A 20751-nucleotide genomic window follows, 5' to 3' on the forward strand; every position below is an offset into this window, starting at 1 on the left:
AGGCTTAGCTTTTAATGACAGTTGCTTTTCTTTCTGGTTTTATATTTACCTCTTCTGAAGCACAGTTAGAGGCATCATACCAGGCTGACCTTTTTCTTTTACAAACTGATAGGTTGTCCTCTAAAGCCTTTGTCTAATATTCTGTTTGCATCGTGTTGTTTTCCTGGATGGAGAACTGATCTATTGTATTTTGTTCGTTCGTCTGGAGAACATATTCATCACTGCCTAACAAATGGCAATACTAGATTAGTAAGGAAAAAAGTGCATATTCAACAAATGTGGTGTTGAAGACTTTAATGGAGCCAAAAATACTTAAAAGTTCCATGAAATGTATGGTTACTCTGAAAATATCATTCATGATCTAACAAGTATGTATGCACATAATAATGTACAACTGGCACTGTTACCTCTAATGTATAATCATTATGAAGTTATTTTTGTTAATGTAAAGACATCTTCAACTAGAAAAATATACATCTGAGACCAAAAATACAGGACATGTGCTTCCTCAGTGGCGAGTTGTTCGAAGTGCAGAGTGAGTGTGTGTAGGCAGACAATTATGAAACAAAGAACACTGCATTCCTAAACTTCAGTTCAATTTAAGAAGAAAGTTCATTTATTGCTGAAAGAATACAATTTACAGTGCTCCAGGTTTCTATTATATAAGTGCTGCTGCATTTTCTTTCCAGCAGGACAGTGAAATTTTACTGAAGAAATGGCCATTAGATTTCATATAAATGCAGTCTTCATGTGAAACCCCTTTTTGGGGATGAGTACTGCAATATGTGCTGTTTTGTAAATCACTTTTATTTTGCAACACAACAGAAAAATCAGTACAGTATTTATCCAACCCCAGCTATATATTTCTAAAAACTTAGTATGGCACATCAACATTTTAATCCATGTGCTTGTAAGAATTTAAGCAATTCAGAGCTCTAGTAAACACAGGCAAAATACTTCAGACCTGGTCTGCAAAGGTCAGATAGAACTTCAGATTTTTAATCATGTGAATATTCTTAATTACTTTAATAAGTTCCAAATGCTGTTTTCATGATTAAGCATTTTACAAATTGTGAACACAGAGCCGAAGGTTGTTAAAACTGAGAGAAATAAAGTACTAGCAAAAAATACCATCTCTCTTGGAGCTGAGATGTATATATAGGTCTTCTGACAATGAGATTAATGTGTTGCATTGCTCTTTATCAGGTCTGCAATAAGCCTGACATTATCTCTGAACATTGGAGATTTCCCTAATAGCACCCATTAGTCACAGGATATTGAACTCACAGAATGCAACCAAGTTTTAAAAAAAGTAGTAGTCTACCTTAAACCCAAGGATTATCACACAAAACACTTAGACTATCCCTTTTGCTTATTCCTAAGGCCACTTTGTGCCCTGGGATTTCCCTGAGGCACGAGAGCCCCCTGAGCCCTCACCTCTGTGCAATGGATGCAGGGCTGCCAGTCTGCTCCCAGGGGACAAAGAGGAACGAGCAAAATTGCATTGTGTGTGCCATGCCCAGCTTCCAGAGACAGCCCTCCTGACCACCTGGGCTCACAGGAACAGAACATCAAATGAGAGAACAAACAGAAGAAAATCTGCTTTTCCTTTACTATCTATTTCATTTCAAAGAAACATCCTTTTCTGTTGCTTTCTGAAGGTTTGGCTCAATCCTTGGCAATTTCTTGCATTGCTCAAACGCAACAGAGAAGGGTCTCCCCACTATGAGAGCTGTTTAGCCAAAATCATGATCATGACCTTCCCTGGGACAACAACACTCTAGGAAGGCAGGATTATCATGGGAAGAAAACAAGATAGAAGGGGTCCAACACCCCTCATTAAACCTGCCCAGTACGGGGCTTCAGCCTGTGCTGGGAATGGATTCAGGAAGAGGGAGCAGGTTTGACACTACAGAAAGAGCGTCCACTTGAGGACGCTTCCCTTGTACCTGCAAGGGGCTGGGTCACTCTGAGAATGAAAAGCCAGGAAATTATTGTACATCTTAGATGCAACAAAGTTCACCAATTTATTTTTTGTTCGCAGTAAATTTTCATAAAAGACCACTGACAGTGCCTTAGAGAATGCTGCTGTGCAGATGCTAATAAGATTTTGTAAGGCATACTTGCTCCTCCCTTGCTGAAACAGGTTGGTACGTTTGGAAATTAATTGCCTAAAATCAGAAATTCCAAACTTAATTGGAATGAAAAAAAAAAAAAAAGAATGGAAAAAGAAATTAAAAATAGATACTTCAAGAGTGAAACCTAAAAGAATTAACTCAAAGGGAAAAAAAAGTTTTTTTCTTAAAGAATTATTGCTAAAATGTTATAAAGACCAGGAAATACAAACATACATATTTGAATGTTTCGTATATTTATGCTCCAGTGCATGCCTAGAAAAAGACTGTTTACCCAGCATAATGCTCTCTTAACTAGAAAAATATTTAATTTCAAGTATTCCTAATGTGTAACTTGATTCTCAGTTCTTAGCCACATATCAGTCATGGGCTACATTCCATAGTTATGAAGTATTACCTTGAGAGATTTCATGCTTCCAAGCACACGGCCAATTTCTGCCCTCAGATGCAAATGTACAATTCTCTTTGAAGTCTGTAAGAGTCACGAAAGTAGAACATGCTGCACACTGCAACTGAATTTTTTCTGTATTTAGCGTCAAAATTCTACTCGGCATTACTTATTTAACTCCGTTCCCCTCCAATTTTAATTGGAGGGCTACAGCTGAGCGGAGTTGGTCTCTCATGCCAACACTTACTGTAATTAAATTAAATATACATTGATGTATGCATCATAGTAAATGTGGTTTTTATAAAGCTAAGCAACTTCGTATTCATTCCTCTGTATAACATACATTTTTACTTCTAAAACTCCTGGTATTTAATTAAATGTGTTAATATAGTTTTGCTACACTCATGTAATTACTTGTGTTTTGCACTACTGCACACCCTAGAAACCTTTAAATTTAAAATTAAATCCAAGATACCTGTGTAATTTCAGTACTTATAATTCTCAAGAAAGGAGACATCAAAGAATGCAGAGAAATCTCATCTGTGTTCTGCCAAGTGCTCTGCAGCCTAGTCCCGAATACTGCAGGCAGGCAAAATGCTCACTTAGTGAAGTGAATAAATATTAATTGTGCATTTATTTACTTCTGCTATTACTGGGTTTAGTCATATAATTAAAACTATTAAAATCATTAATTAGAGGACAATATAGTTAATAGAGTTTAGGTGACATGAGTTTAGCACACTGAGTCAGCTTAATTAAGTCTTGTCTACATTTGGAAAATTACCAGAATTACTCTGAAATAACCCTGGATAGGGATGTGTAGATACATGAACATCTATATGGGAATTTAATATGCTCAATAATTCCAAAAAAGCATTTCCTTATAAATTCCATTATATTTTTAAGTACAGACATGCTCTAAATCTTGTTAGCCACCGTTGATGGCTTTTAATCTCTAACACTCCAGCGTGTTTACTTCAGTATCATCAAACGTTTAAGGCTTCATCCTGGAAAGAAGCAGGAGCAGAAACCTCATGCATCCATTAACAGATTTAAATATAACTGCATCTACAAGTAACAAGGCAATTGCAGAAGAAGAATTCCTTTTCTTGTTTAGCTGGCTTTGAAAGTGGATTAGGCTGTTTTGGACAATGGTACTCTTTTTTTCAAGAAAGCTCCGTCCACTTGAAACTATCTGGGGATAAATTTTCCAGAATACCTAACAAATCCTTATACCTGGCCTTCCACCAGCGCTCACTGCGCTAATACTGAGCCCAGTGCTGGCACAGCAGTTACCTCTCAAGGATCCCTGCTGTCAGAATCAAGGAACTAGATGCCAAATGCCATTCTCATGGGATGACTGCACACAAGAGAGATTCAGGATGGAACTATATGCCGCAAAACTCAGAGATTTTATCATTTTTGAGCGTTAACATCACCAATATAACCTGTGATAAAAAAAAACAAAAAACCCAAAAACCAACAAACAACCAACAACCAACAACAACAAACACAAAAAACCCAAAACAAACAAACAAACAACAACAACAACAACAACAACAAAAAACATTGGGAAGGAAGGAAGGAAGAAAGAAGGAAGAAAACCAAAAACTACGGAACAGAGACATTAAACCTGAACAAAATAAAAGGGATCTTCTCTTGTTTGGATGCAGTTATAGCTTCAGGATAGCATACTCAAAGTGCAAAATCACTCTGCATTATTTGCAACTCCTCCATAAAACCGAAGCCCTTTTGTGGGCTGTGTTGCTCCAAAAGGGTAGACTGTGACAGAAAAATACAAACTGTGTGCCACTCCTTTGGAATATCATGGTCTCCATCACCACCACAGGCCATAACATGCACTCTTTCTGTCCACTTCACATAAAATTAATTAAAATAAACAGATCATTCTATTTCAGTTATAGAAACTTCAAATGCTATTCTGCAGTGATGACTTGAGCAGTTCTAACCTGCTCTTGGTCCTACTTTTTCCTCCAAGTGATCTTAATTTAAACAGAAAGCCCAGCTCTCTGCTCACCAAAGCAGGCTAGAATCTTATTTCCAGTCCACACACAGGATCTCCTCAGGCTGCAGTGATGGACTTCGCCTTGAGCTGACTGACACATGACCAGAGCAGGGTGTTTGGACACATGAGGGTCCTGCCATAGTACAAACAGCACAAATGAGCAAGGAAAACTTTAATGTAAGAAAGCATGTCTCTCTATGCGTGAAGTCTACAGACAAAAGCATACGTTTCTATAAATTCCAAGTTTCATTCTGACTGATATACTGCATAATTTCAACTGAGCTCTATTCCCCATGCACACTCTTCTGATCTTTTATATTGAGATGGAAGCCTTTGGGGTTTCTTTTCTGTTTAGCCACTTCTGCTAGGAGCAGTGATATTCTGTCTGCTAAGTGGATATTAACTCCACTTAGGCTTTGCTATACTGTATAGTACTTCCTTGGATTCAGACTCATGCCAGGCCTATCAAGATAAGAGAATTTATGAATATATAAAATATAAAAAAGAATTGCAACACCACCACATCACTTGAGAGAGTGTTCAGGAAGTTCTTGCATTTACTCTCATTTCAGTGTAATAAGAAAACAAATGTATAGCTACAAGAAGTAAAAAGACATGCCAAACTCTTCAGTTCTGGTAAGTTTACCTCTGTAACTTTATATCCAGTATCATAACAGGATTGCAGCAGGTAAGAGGCAAAGATAACTGACACATTTGCACCAGGAACACCTTTTGTCTTCTCATAATCTGTATAAAACAGGGCCTTACCCAGAGGTCTTGTCTGTCTGTTCCCCAAAATCATCCATTGTTTTTGCAAAAATAACCTTTTATTCTTGCTGAACTTTAGCAGTCCCCAAACTGAGTTCTTGCAGAATACTGCCTTCAATCTCCTTTTGTTAATATGCAACTCCCCATGGATGGCCTGGCAGCTGGAGGTGTCTTCTTGTGCCATGCTCTGGCATACATGCCACAGCCTCCCCACTGAATTTGGCTTCTGCCCTTTTCTGCTCTTTTCACTTGTTCTTTTCCCTTATCTGTTCCCTACAGCAATTTTCCTCTTTCAAAATTAGTTTTCCTTACATTTTCCCTCCATCTGCCTTCATACTTTTCAGTTACCTTTTCCTCTTTTCCTGTCTCAAATGACAACACAAGGCTCACAAGACACGTCTACAGGCAGCTTTTCAGAGCCTATTTAAGGCACTTCCAGCCACAAGCTCACTGCTGGGGGCAGAGAAATCAAACTGGAACAGTCCCACGGAACCACCTCCCTTCTGTGCAAAGCCACCACTCTGGAGCAGCAAGGACTGACAGTGGCTGGTTCTAAAGGTGTCTGTCGTTTCCACGAGGCCAACATTAAACAAAACTACAGAACTCAGATCACTTCTCTGCTGCTATCTCAGCGCCATTCCCAGACATGGTTTCCTTGCCTCTTTTCCAGGTGCTATTCCTCTAAGTATCAATTATCAAAAGATTCTCACTAAAACTGTGAAACACGTGTCACTCTCGGACATGGCTCTCAGCTTTCTACTCCCAGAAATCCCAGCTCAGTTTCTTGAGATCTCCAGTAATTAGGCAAGCCAGAGTTGCTCAAATTTGTGCGTAACCCTTGATACTTGGTGAGCTTTCTTTCTTCTGTCTCCAAGGCATCCAGAGGCTCTGAACTCTGCTTTAAAGCTACAGGCTGTCTGGTACAGTCTGGACATTTTCCAGATCGTTTAAACTGAAAAATGGGGGGCTGTAATAAAATAAATATTCAACTTAAGAGTATGTTTTTTATTTCTTGACATAAAAGGAAGATTCTGGTGCATGATTTTTCTGCAAAGACTATATTTTAGGGACATTTAAATTAAAGAACACACAGAGCTCAGTATCAGTGTAAAGAGAAGGACTGAGGTCCTAATTTATGAAATAAATCACAAACTAGTTCCCATTTTACACATTAATGGCTTCATTACACAGACAGCAACCCAGAGTATTTTTAAACAATAAATGCACATCCATACTTCACTAGTTGCCTGATATCTAAATCACTTGAAGCACAGGCTATCCTGCAGAGGAGGCACCACACGTCCAAAAATCAAAGAATAACAATAACTAGTCACTCAAGGAAATTGAACCAACTACGACTATTTTTTAACAACTGGTAGGCAAATCCAAACTAGACTAAATAGCCAACACATTTTAAAAATGCATGTATACAATCACCACCAGAGCACTGGGATGTGCAGCATCCTCCCCAGATGACAAGAGTAGCACAGTTTCCATCAATGAGAAGGGCAGAATACATTTTGGAAGACAACACTCAGATAAACTCCTACTCTTAAAAGATGTGCCCCAGAAATGCCAGGAGTTCTGTTGTTTGGCATACACAGATTTCTAAACTTCATATAAATATCAATAAAAGAGCAGCCATTTATACTAACCTTGACAGAGCTGACTAGAGTGTAAGTAAGCATGGAAAATGACCCATTATATTTCATATGAATAAAAAAGGTATCTATTATTCATTCGATCATTATTCAATTATTCATCTGACATAGAATTTCACTTTCAATTTTAAAAGAAGGAAAGGCATATATGCATAGTTGCTTTTCTGCCTCTTCAGGGGGCAACATGGCAAAGTAAAATTTTGTCATCCTCTTTCATTTTTACTATGGTATTTTGCTATTTTTCCCAGAAAGTAGCTTAGTTACTCAGCATGTAAGTGTTAGATGCTTGGTAACACTCCTCCCGAGTCCCAGGCCCTCAACTAAATAAAATTCCAAGAATAGCATTTAAAATTCCTAAGAGCAAAGACAACCCCAATACACAAATGTATTTTCTTTTTTTTCCCCCAATTCTATTTTTTTTTTTTAAATCTGCGCTTTTTAATATATTTCTATATCCCAGTCACCATCAAGGTAAACACTCCAGGACGAAGAAAAAAACAAAGAAGTGTTTGACTGGAAACTTCTTTTAGGTGCCCAAATTTATATTCTGGCTCCTAAAAAGAAACCTTATTTTCAGAATTAATGGACAACTATGATCAGTTTAGTTAGCAGTGTAAAAATGAACTGACATTTGGTGGGTTTTACATGTTTTTCTCATCACCAATCTGGTTGACAACCATAGCTGTGATTTTATATTTTTTAAGATCTAGTAAAAGCAGCATCTTTAAGATTAACTCCAGGATCTGGGAACATGTGAGTTCCTATTATTATACCTGCCATTGAAAATTCTTAGAAAATCTGGGGGAGAGTATATAAAAGACACTAGAAAGAAGTGCTAATAAAAGCAGAGCGAGCTAAAGAAGTTGGGTGGGTGGCTTTGGAAGCCTTTAGTGTATCCATAGCTCCTGCAGCTGATGAACTTACTGTAATTTGGAAGAAAACTCATGTGAAATATAGCAGAACCGTTAGTGAGAAGCAATAGGAACATGGCAATTCTTCCAATTTCTTTCTACTAGAAAGAATACTGCCTTCCTCAGTGTTCTGCTGTACCTTTGAATAATGTCTGCTTGGAAAGAAACAAGATTTGGGGGTTAATTATTGCTTTATTTAATTTTTAATCCATGTTTCAGACAAAAACCTATCAACATATTCAGATTTGATACAGGAACAAGAAATGTTATCCTAAAGAAAGTAGTTTGGTATGAGAATGTGTACAAGTCTGTCACAATTTACAGCATAATTTTGTAGCGCTATAATGTTCTGCTAGGAGAAAAATAAATAGACAAACCTAAAACCTCAAATTTTAAGCAGCTTAAACAAGGTATTTGCTAAAATGGGATAAGGGAATTTGCATGATTTATGATTATTGAAATGTCATTTGCATATTTGTATCATGCATGTTCTGCTAAACAGAAAAAGGGATTTCCTTCTCTACTCCTCCTTTCCAAATTCCATAGCACAGCTTACAAGGATGGAACATGGAAGGAACAGTAACAGTTTCTTTAGAGCCTCTTATGCTGGTGGATGGCTACCAGGGCCAGCTTACAGAATCACACACCAGTTTGGGAAGGACGACTGGAGGTCATACAGTCCAACTTCCCTCCGAGAGCAGGTTGCTTAGGACCTTGTCTAGTTGAGCTTTTTACCATCTCTGAGAGATTCCAGAACCTCTCTCAGTACCTTCAGGTCATACTTACAGTGAAAAAAAACCCAAAGACATTTCTTCATATCTAATTACGATTTCCTTATGTCCTAATTTTGTCCACAGTGCTGCAACCTGTTGCCTATTCCCCTCTCTGATAAAACTACCAGCTCTGTAGACAAGGGGAGAGCACAATGAATGTCATGCCTGGACCACATGGAGCACTACGAGTCACTCTACTGGGACTGGTGTGTTTAAAATTTTTACCTCAGAGAAGTGCAAGTTCCACACCTGTAAAGGAAGAGTGCCTTGAAATGAAGTCAGCTGAGAACTGACTGGCTGAGGAGCAGCTCTGCTGGAACAGACCTGGGGGCTGTGGCAGACAGCCAGCCAAGCATAAGCCAGCAGCGTGCTCTGGTCTTCCTGCTGGGCTGCATTTCCCCCATTTGAAAGGCTCCATTCAGAATGCCACATGCAGTTTTGAGCCCCCAGTAAACAGAACTGATAAGACAGAGTGAGTTCAGTGCAGGGCTGTCAAGATGGCTGGGGGCTGGATCACATATTCTGTGAAAAGCTGAAGGAACTGGGTTTGTTCAGGCTGGAGGAATAGAGGCTTTGGTGGGAGTTAATAGCAGCTTTCCATTTATAGAATGGAAATTTATGAGGAGGTTATCAAGCAGAAGGGGCCAGGTTCTTACTGTGGTCCGTGGTGTGAGAATAAGTCAATGAGCCCAAGTTGAAAAAAGAGAGTTTCAATCTGGAAATAAAGAAAAAAATCACTACACGAATAGCTAGCAATGAAACAGGTTGTGCTGAGAGGCTGTGTGCATCTCCATCCTTGGAGACTTTCTAGAACAGACCGGATAATGCTCTAAGCAACCTGGTCTGATCTTCTAGACAAACCTGATTTGAGCAGAAGGCTGATTTAGAGAGCTCCTGGAGTCCCTTCCTGCCTGAATTATCCTCTGATCCTATCCCCATGCATCTCCAAGAAGTGTCTGTCTCCACTTTTTTCCAATGCATTTTTATTTGATACATTTAGACAGCAATTACATCTCCCCTTAGTCTTCTCTTCTTAAAATAGCCTGCTCTTCTAAATAAAGCCATTTGTAGGACCTGGGCATAAAACAGGGAAATACCCATATTCATCAGGAAAAAGGGAAAAAACAGATGTGGAAAGAGTAGAGAACAATCTAAATATAAACACTGTGAATACACTGCAGTAAAAGGCCTGAGCAGTGAGAAAAGTGAATTGGGGAAAGAAATTTGGGACTGAGAACAAAGAAACTCCTTCTATGGCCCAAGTTCCCCGTGTTCAGGGAAACTGGAGTTTGACTGCTGTGTCATTTATTAAAACGCATCAAAGAAACTACTACGTATAGCCCTTTTTCCCAGCAACCTGGAACAATAATAATCTGAGCTTTTGGACGACTGCCTGGGTAAAAAGAAGTAAGAGGCCTTCTTGAGTCTTTGACCCTGACAGGAGGCATGTTTCGCCCTCCAAAATGTCCCTGCGTATCCCTCAGTTCCATGTGCATAGTCAAAAGCAAATGGTCACTAATCAGGAAAGCTACCCCAAGGAAACCACAGGGTCACTGACACTATTCACAAAATTCAAAGTTTGTGCCATAAACCCTTCTTTAATGTTTTCTCTAGGAGACAGAATGTTTTAGCTAGTACTTTTCCAAATGAGTCACTAACACCCTTGTCTTAATTCTGCAGCTGCTGCTAATTTGAAGTGCCAGCCTTCTCCCCTCTTTCCCCAGAATGAAATAAAATATCAATGTTGCACTGTGCCGAAAATGGAAAGTTAGATGTAACACTATGCTACAAGGCCTCTGGAAGTTTCATTTACATTGATTCTTTCTTTCCTCCCGGGCCTATAGCTAACTTAAGCCCTCTCAGCAAATTATTTCACACTTACCTCCACGATCATTGGTCCTAAGAATGAAAGGCAGACTCAAAAGATTTTTTAACACTTAGTGCACCAACATCTAACACCATTTAAAACAACAAAAAAGAAGACAAAATCATTGAAAAATTATGTTAACAGTTATCTGCATTTATGTGCAATCAGCAAGTTTATGTGTAATCAGCAGCCCCGTTGGCCAAGGCCCCAGAAAACCTTTTATCCAGAAGAGCTACGCAGCACCACTGCATCAGGCAAAAGTGAGACCCAAAGCGGGGGCACTTCCTTTGGAGACAGCTTCACCCGTAGCCATGCAAATCTCAAACTTCTTAAGTATCTCATGAGCTGCTCCACTGTAAAAAGTACTGCAGCTGGGGGTTTGGCCTTGGTTTTCAGCCAGACTGGTTTCTTGGTTCAGCTCATTGACCAATCATACAAATGCTAGGGCCAGAACAGGGGAAGGGACAGGAATGGCTGCTGGGAGCAATGGGGAAGACAAGATTGCCCTTTCTGGCTGCTCTGCATGGTTATGTAAAATTAAAGTGATCATGTAGCTATGGCCTGAGGGATAGAAGAGGTCACAGATACTACCACAGCCTAGAAACTGCTGTGGAAATCGTGTCAGCGTGTGTTGCCAAGAGACAAGCACAGGAATTCATTTCTTAACCTGTTGTAAAATCCACAAAGTGAAGCCCGTTCACTCTATCTCTCTAGAAAACCTCAATACCTCCCTCTCAATGCACAGGAGTCACAGCAAACATCTTGTGTTCCATTTTGTATCTGTAAGCTCTGTTTATCCACCTGGAATGATTCTGAAGCATTTCTCACAGGCCTTATATGCATGCTGATATTTAACTCAAATATATTTTGAAATGTTTTCATCAAGTCAGAGCAACTGTGACTGAATCTGTTCTTACGATCTCAGACCAGGAACGAGAATACAGTGCTCCAAAAGCTACCATGGAACAAGTGAGCCCTGTATCTGCTTATGCCTACCCATGTCCAAGCTCTTTGTCTTCCTCAATTCTGAGATAACATAATTCAGCTCAGAACTTACTGAAATGACATTTTAATGCGGATCTCAGTATTTTCAGCTGAGGAAGACTAAGAAGTTGCATGAAGTCAGACAATAATTATCATCTATTTAACCACAGCAAATGTGACCTGAATCTGTTTTGTGTCTGTTTTGACTGAAATGAATCAAACTCAAATAGAACAGATTTTTATCAACATGCTTTTCCAATATTTTTCACTTTTTTAGCAAAGCAGGAGTTTTTCCAATAAAAATAGTTGTGGATACTACTTTGCACAGGCCACAAGTCTATACAATTGAACAAAAACAAGTATATTTTAGCAAAATCTGAGCATACATCATCAAGGGACTATTTATCAAACCAAAAGCATGATTTAATGAAAAACAATTTCTTTTTTAAAACCATTGTTAATTGCTCTTGATTATGGAAGACTGAAACTGAAATATATTACTGCACCAAGATATATTTTCCCATTTATTAGTACACCTTTGTTCAAACACAAGGTTTTACTACTTTATAAAGGTATTATTACTACCACAATCATATTTCTTTCTTTAGGAGCACTGTGTTAGTAGTAGCATCAATTACCTTTGAGTGGTGCATCTACTATCAACATTAATAAATCAAACTTTGTTACTTGGACTTCAAAGCAGATGAAAAATTTTGTCCAAGGTGTTTTTTTTGATGTATATACTAAAAATATATATTTCTTAAAGGTACTGTTTTATAGAAAAATAGATTTAGAAAACAATGCTTTACTACATTGTATTATTCTTCATTGGAAAACATGAATCATTTTGCCTAACTTTTCTTTGTTCTTTCAACACTGAGTGGAAGCTCAGAAATTTATTAAGGAAATTTCATCCTTGAGACTGAGACTTAGAAACTTATGCTCTAACCAGAAGCAAAGTATTTAGAAGTATATAGCATGCTCAATTCTGGTTTAAAAGTAATAATAATAATAATAATTTAATAATAATAATAATAATAATAACTACTATCATTAGGAAGAGTACCAGCTGAGTTTTTTTAAGAAAACATACTTTTAAAGAACTGTTTTATTCAAAGAAAATTAGCTTCTCCGCACACAAACTTATTGCACACCTTTCATAACTGCCTTGGGATCCTGTGCTGAGTGTAAAGCTAGAAAATACACCAACACAAATCAGACATTGTGTAATGCTGGCTTCTTACAGCTGTTGCCTACCTACTGGTTATAAACTTCACATTCACAAATCAAGTGCCTGAAGGGGGTTAACAATCAAATACAAAAGGAAAACAGCACTGAATAAATGTCTCAAGACTATTTCAAGTCATATATAGGTTTATCACTTTCCTGTTAAAGTCAGTCCGTTAAGACTTTCAGACTCAGGATCTGCTCATATGTCTGCAGTAAAGTTACAACAGAATCACAAAGAGGGACCGAGATTTTGTTGACATTTGTTAAATGAGGCAAATCACACAGTATCAAATTAAGCCACAAGCGTGGGGTACTCTAGGGATGAGTTTAGTCTCAAACTTTGAGAAACTACAAAGCTAATAAGAACCTGTAATTTCCACTGTTGATTAAACGGAGCAAATATTTTTTGCTTTGTCATTTGCAAATTCAGTCCATAGCATGATGCTTATTTATAACACCACTCTCTATATGGAGGCTGGATTCAGGGAGGAAAGTTATAGCTTTTAAAAAACTCTTTCTAAAGGATTCTGTAGGAGGAAAATACAAAATTAACACACCTTATGGATGCCATTGCTGTTTTTCCTTCATTCCAGCCCCAATCACACAATCTCTATGTTGCACTGCCTAACTTCTGCTCCTCTGAAGATAATGACCATCATGGCATTGCAAATCACCTCCAAATTAAGCATGATCAGCATAACCCAACCATAAATCAAGGTTCTAGTAAATGTTGCTTATCTGAAATGAAAGGCAAAACCCATGTTGACTTCAATGAAGCCAGTCTTTGGGACAATGATGGTGTGAAGTGTTTCTACAGTTCATGTTCCTTTATCAGTTATTTAGAATTATAACAATGTACACCAAAATACATGATAAGAACACTTGCAGAGCTTTGTATGAACTTTGCTCAAGCCCTTCCTAGAGAGGTTTTTGCATATATAAGCATTATTCCAGAAAGTGTTTCTACAAATACTTTCTGAAGGGCATAGTTCTAGTTCATCACAGGCTACCTGAACTGAACCTTAGAAGTTCAAAGTAGCTATAACTGGGACAAGGATAGAGATACCCCTAACAAAACAAACTGGCTGGAACAATTACATAGAACAATCATTGTGACCAGTGACAAAAAGTTATTGGCCTGATGTATGGATGTAAACAAATGTTCTCAGTTTTGGACTGGGATGTTTGGAAGAAGAGAAAATGCTCTTTCTAGGTAATACTCTTAATTTTTCTCTATTTTCCATCCTCTGAAATAATTCTATAGAGTCAGAGGGATTACCTTACCACCAAAATGTTCAAGTTTTTCTTAAAATGGGTAGATTTTTACAATTCTTTCCCTTGCACAGTATAGTACATTTTTGGAAGGAATTCTTTGGATAGTTGCACAATAAACCTAAAGCCTGTCTGGACTGGGAGAGAACACATTCAAGAAGCTGAGGAGGATAATGGGATCAGGTAACAAAAAAGTTTGCCCACAACTAACCTGTGGGGTCTTTTTCTTTTATTTCAAAGAATTTCTAAGCTCAGTCAAGAACCACAGAGATCCCAAATAGGGACAATGAATGCAACCCCTCAGAATATAAAATGAGTAAATTACTTCTGTCCAACCTCATAAACACGTGAGCTCTGCTTTACTGTAAACTTGTCTTATACTATGTACAGATGTTGCAGTCTTAGTGCATATGGAATAAATCTAACTAAACTGATTAGAATTAGTAATCATTGATGCTGATGAAAATCAGCTCAGAAGCTACTGAAACTTTTTAAAGGGTGACAGACCTGTGCTTGCTGAAGAATACAGTGCCAAGGTACACAATAGCAGCAAACAATTAGCAGGTCCTACTTCTGCTGTACAAGAAGAAGGTTCTACATCGGTCTATTAATTTCATATACTGACACTAAACTGCAGCTTAGCCAGTGTCTGCTAATAAGACAGTTTCATGTCTACTTTGTTTAATACAGTTAACTGATTTCCTTCTTACTCTGCCATCAACAGGCTTGGATAAAAATTGTTTCCATTTTAAAGTTTGCTCTCAACAGCCTGAGAAGAAGGTTTTGATATGGCAGAATCTGCCTGCTCACTACGGTTTATATCCATCTACAGTCCTGCCTACAAACCCACACAACTTCTAGAAATATTGGTTCTTCTCAGAGCCACCAAAGCACCAGTTTTGCAGCTACCAAATGATAAAGTTCAAAGCCCACTCGAAGATAATTTAGCAAGATTCACAAGACTTAAGTAGTTCCAGGTTTTGTTACCTAATACCATACAAAATAACTAGAATTCAAGTATCACAGAGGTATCTACTACTACTAAACGCTTGCACTTTAGATAAGCCATGCTATCTATAAGAAATGTTGCCATCTTCTATGAACTCTCCCTCACACAAAGAGCTTTCCTTTATGATACAGAAGCCTACTAGTGGAATTATTCATATTGCCACATTACTCTCCAAGGGAATACCAGTAATACTGGTAGTTAGCACCATTTAGTTGTAAACTGGTGTGTGCGTTGTGACCCTGAATTCCATTTGATATGGGAAAACAAAACATAGACGCACTTTTATTTCTTGTTTGACCAAAGCAAACGGATTGTGGCCTAAACATGTCTCTATACATTTGTATTTGTTTATGTGTACTCTGTCTTGTTAAATATTCCAGTACTCTGTCTGCCACAGCCAGGTTTTACTCCTGGGCAGACAGGCCTTTAAGCACTGGTAGAACACATGTAATCTTAATGAAAATATCTTTCCAAAGTGTTGAAATAGAAAATCTCTCAATCATAAGTAAAGCTTCAAGTATGGAGATTAAATACAACTGAGTTGAAATTTGAAAAGGAATGTTACAGAAATATGGTTAAAGAAAGCACGTAAACCATTAAAAACATCCATTGAACTTGGAAAATATTTCTGATGCTCTCTGACAATCCATATAATGCTGCAATACAGGAAGTCTCCTAAAACATACACTCATTAGAAGACACAAAATTTAGCAGATATGTCAAAAATATCATTCCAGAGTAAAAACTATCCTAAAAATGAAGGTTTTACAAGCTTCAATTTAAAGCCATTTCAAACTGTTTTCATTGCCATAATGATATTTCATTTTAAAAGTCATCTTCCAATGTTAATTTTGTTCTTTTCATTTAAGTCCATGGTTTCACTAATCTCTTTTGACGCTGAGCTCCCTAAGACTAGGGGGAGGGAGGTGCTGAATCACAGCAAATGCTGTATTTCCTCCCAGAATGTATCACTGAACCAGCTTGAATACTCCAAGAATAAGATGGTGAAGATCATAACAATCAAATAAAAAGTCTGGTTTTTAAAATTTGTAACATAGTAATATCAATTAAAATAGCTGACCATATCAACATTTTAACCTTAAGAGCCATTAGGAATGTATGCAATTAACCTAACGAGTATTTTTGAGCACAGAAAAATCCATCTTCAAGAAATTCCTGTCACCTCCTGTTATTGATTTGCAGATTATTAGTCAGCAGATTTTCCATCATTATTTAAATAAGGATGAGAAACAGAACTTCTAGTTTAGGAGATTTTCCTACCTCCCCCAGTAGGGAATTATGTACAATTACCCATCTTTCATTCAGCAAAGGCGATTCACTTCTATTATCACTTGTGTGATATCTCCAGAATTACTGAAAGAGTGGACATAGAATGGACAGAGAGCTGTTTTAGGCCCCAAAGAATAGAACAGCTAAAAACTATGAATTAAATGAATATTTCTACATGTTCAGAGGAGATCCATAGTGGGAAGATTGCATATATGTATATTTGAGTATCAAAACCTACCGTCACTGATCCCTGGATCTATTACAAGGAGACATCTATTTTTCTTTTATTTATTTTATAAAATCAAGATCTCTGAAAACAGGAAACTTCCACTGGATCTCAGATACTTCATTTCATGTGTGTAGGTCAAATGATTCTGTGTTCTCTCTGCTGAAACAGAGCAATGTAATTTCAGGCTGTGTAATTTTATAGCAAGGACTGCAAGACAGTTTGAAGATGTCATTGACTGTAATACAAATCAATATTAAATTATCTGTACAGGAAACATTTTCAAAAGACGGTCCATCATCTTTTCTCATAGGATCATGGATTTCTAGGATCATTCTTTACTAACTGCCTTAAGCTATTAGAGTTTATCTCCCTCTTCAATTATTTACAGGTCAAAACAGCCAAGTGATACTGCTTTATATAGATTCCATGATATGTACTTGATTTGCAACTTACTATTGCCACACAAAACCATGAAGGTAAAAGTTTCTGAATAAAGACATTTGCTTCATTTGAGAATGTACATAAAATCATACAGCTAAGTGATGCAAAAGGCTGTCCTTTAGGCATTCCACCTTTCTTTAAAATAATGCATTAAATATATATATGTAAACAGTACTGCAGTGATTACTCTGCAGCTTAATCTTTAAATGGCTACGGTCTGTACATCTTTAGCCTGATGTTCATTACACATTTAACAGATTAGTAATTTCAAATCGCCTAAAGACCCTCATCACATTTCTATCAATTTCTATATATACAAAAGCACATTTCAAAGCCTCCTCATTGCTGCCTTGTAAAATGTCTCATGACTGTCAAATGGAATTTATTTTTCAGCCAAGGAGTCTAAAATACATTTCACAATACAGTAACACAAACACAATAAAAAGAAGAGCTTATCAAGTGTGCAGATAAAGGGAAGGGAATTCTTTTCTGTCACTGCCAAAGAGCCAAAACAGTTCAATAGGGGAAAAAAAAAAAAAAAAAAAAAAAAAAAATCCACAACCAAACCCACACCACGGTTATAAGCTCTAAAAAAAAAGTTCACACATTACACATTGAAGCCTCATATGGGTCTGTTTTGATTTGTGAGGAGTGTCACTGGTGGTTGGAAAGGCTTATGCTAAATGTTCCAGACAGCTGATGCAACCACCTCTGCATCTGCCAGTTTGCAGCATGATGTTTCTAGAGCACTGGGGCTGGCTGCCCTTAAAGACTTGAAGGAGAAAGGGAGAAAGGTAGGGATCCTCCACCGCAAGAACTACTAACATCAATATCCCCGCAAACAGCAGCTACCGTGTACAACATTAATCGTCGCGAGCCGGACCCTTAACGCGTTTTTTAATCCAGTTTGAAAACTGCGAGGTGGCAGCTCACAAAGGTCTAACTCCACAGACAATGAGTATCCACCCGAGTCCGACAGCTTCCCCAATGCCCGTATTTAATCGCAATTACGGCCATCCCCGTCGCAGCAGCAAGCGCGCCCCGCCACCCCTCGGGATGTCACAGCAGCCCCGCCGCGGCTGAGGCACGGCCATGGCAGCCCCGGCCGGCCGAACTTCGGCTCCGCTCCCCGCGTTCCGGGGCCGCGCCGGGCCAAGGCAGCGGGAGCGCGGCCCTCGGCGCTCCGCTCTGCGGCGGGGTGGCCGAGGACGCGGTTGGGAAGGAGGAGACACGCCGAGAGCCCTGGGGAAGAGGAGGGACCGACAGCGGGAGGGGAGAGGCGAGAGGGGAGCGGGGTCGGAGACTGCACGGTCAGGAGCGAGGGGAAGGGCTGGAAGCCCGGCGGGGACTCCCGGGGCGGCGGCAGGAAGGGGCTGCCGGCTCTTTCCTGTCTCCGTCCCCCGGTGCAGCCTGACCGCCTCCCCCGGGCCGTGCCCCGGCCGCGGGGCTCCCGCCCGGGCTCGGCCCTGTCCGGCCGCCCGGAGCGGGGCCAGCCCCAGACCCGCCGCGCCGCCCGGCGTGCCGGACCCTACCTTCGCCTGCAGATACTGGGGGTAGTAGTAGGTGGTGTACTGGGGGTACATCTGCTGTTTCCACACTTTGCCATGAAGCTGGAAATGTAGCCTGCAGTGCAGGGATGGGGGGGTACTTTGGGGGGCTCCAGCCGCCTCTCCGTCTCTCTCTCCCCTCCTGCCTCTTCCTCTCCGGCGGCAGCGGCTGCTGCTGCTCCTCGGCCGAAGCTCAGACCTTCCTCCACCCAAAAGCCACAGCGGAGCGGGGGCAGGCACTCTCGCTCTCTGCCCGGGAGTTCCTGCCAAGTCCCCGCCCGGCCGGGCCGAGCAGCAGCGGCAGCGGAGCGGCGGCGCGGGGAGCGCTCGGGGGCCGGCGCGGCGGTGCCAGGCGGCGGGGCAGGGCTGGCGGAGGGGCGGGGGGCAGGGGCGAGGGGAGGCGCTTAGCCCCGCTCGGCGCCCGGGGCGAGCCCCGGCCGTGGCCCCGCGGCGGGGCAGTCCCCGGGCCGGGGGCGCGGCGAGCGGCGCCGCTCGGCCCCGGGGCCGCTCCAGCGCCGGAGAAAGCTGCGGTTCCCGGCGGGGATCGGAGCGGAGGCTTTCCACGTTCTGGAGGAGAGGAGGAGGAGAAGAAGGGCTGCAGCGGCCGTATCGCGCCCGGCTCGGCTCTGACCTAATTAGCCTGGCCGCGCTTTGTTACCGCCTTCCCTCTTCTGCATCCCGCTGCTGAGCGGTGGTGCAGGGCACAAGGGGAAAACTGGGTACAATTTTGGAAAACCAAATTTGGCTTCACTTCCGCCTGGCGGTGCAGGGTCCATTTATCTGCCGGAACAGAAGAGACTGCAGTGCTAAAATCAGTTTACAGAGCAGCAACCGCAAAGCCAGACCAAATTCTCTGTCTGGCCCATTGCACGTTCTTAAATTTGTACTTTAGCCAGCGGTGCTGAGTTGTCCAACAGGAAACGTTCCTGTTCTAGACAATAATAGCTATATTTTTTCACTTGAATATTTTCTCTGTGAAAGTTAATTTCCTGAACATTAGAAGTAGGGACTGGCAGCGTACTATGCTCTACTGTTGTATGTAAAAAACTCAGTCCAGTGGGTTTACTTCTGACAGATCCATCTATTTTCAACCCAAAGATAAGCTGATCCTCAGCTGATTCTTTGTCACACCAATCAAAATCATTTTTTGTCTTGCAGCACTGTTTGATTCATAAAATGTATATAAGGTCCACCAAAACTCCCGGTTTTATTAGCATCAGCCAAACTAAATGTGATAATAGCGGAAAGAAGTATTAAAAACCCGAAGGATGTAAAGGCATCCCAGTGTGATAGCAAAGGCGGCCTTTGTGCAGCCATGAATCCCTGTTCCAGGCTGAGTAACTGCAGATATTCTTCCAAATTCCAGCTGAGCAGAGGACAATCACGCAAATGACATTGCAGCTCTCCTTACCAGCTGTTAAAATCACTTTAAAAGGGTTTTTTTTGGTTTTTTTTTTTTTTTTTTTTCCCAGGGAAGAGAATTGTACATGTTTTGCGATGCACACACATTAAAGGACTAGTTGCACCTTTAGGAGAAGGTGTTTTCTCCAGAAAAGGCATGGGAGATATTGAGTTTTGGTTAGGTTTGGGGCTTTGTTTGGATTGTTTTGGGGTAGTTTTTTGTTTGTTAGCACATGGCTAGAATGACTATGAAAACAAAGAGAAACAGAAAACATAGGAGTCAGTAATGTCCTCTGTGAAAGGGTCAAAGATTAAAGCTGGGGAAAAGCTGAGCAGAACAGAAATATCAGATATTTGAGGGGGTTAAGAATGTGCATCTGGAGAAGCTGGAATGGCCGTGGCTAAAATCAGCTGTCTTCTGTTTACTGGTGTTTATGCAGTGGAAAACACGCAGGCAGCAATTATCTCCGAAGAATGCCAGGTAATATGGCCCCGGGGTAGTGCATGGTCAGAGGACAGCAGAAACAAAGTTTCAGAGCTTCACGGGGAAATGTGTTACTACAGCCCAGATACGTGAGGATACTGTTGTAGACTGCTTTGAGAACTGCCAAATTGTGGTCTGGAGTTCTTGGTTGAACTACAAAGAATGTGGTGCTGGCCTCTCAAGCTGTCAGGTTACGGGTGCTAGTATACTTAGTTTCCTTCTACAAAAAACAAAACAAAAACCAAGAAGAAGAAATGAAGACTGATGGATGCACTTTGTGGGGATTTTCCTGAGAAGAAGGAAAGAATGAGATCTGAAAGAAAACATTATACTGA

General features: G+C 40.3%; 1 protein-coding gene across 3 annotated transcripts in view; it reads right to left on the reverse strand.

Annotated features, from left to right (window-relative positions):
- Window positions 1-18899, reverse strand: part of RBMS1 (RNA binding motif single stranded interacting protein 1) — a 144468-nt gene extending 125569 nt beyond the window's left edge. Inside the window, exon 1 of one of the 3 annotated variants that reach the window (XM_040069234.2) lies at window positions 18517-18899. In XM_040069234.2, coding sequence (XP_039925168.1) covers window positions 18517-18567 — 51 coding nt within the window. In that variant the 5' untranslated portion in view covers window positions 18568-18899. The remainder of the gene's footprint in view (window positions 1-18516) is intronic. The other 2 variants (XM_040069233.2, XM_040069232.2) reach the window with 2 other exon arrangements.
- Window positions 18900-20751: the final 1852 nt, after the last annotated feature.

This window comes from Hirundo rustica, chromosome 7 (genome assembly GCF_015227805.2).
Source record: "Hirundo rustica isolate bHirRus1 chromosome 7, bHirRus1.pri.v3, whole genome shotgun sequence".
Classification (NCBI taxonomy): domain Eukaryota; kingdom Metazoa; phylum Chordata; class Aves; order Passeriformes; family Hirundinidae; genus Hirundo; species Hirundo rustica.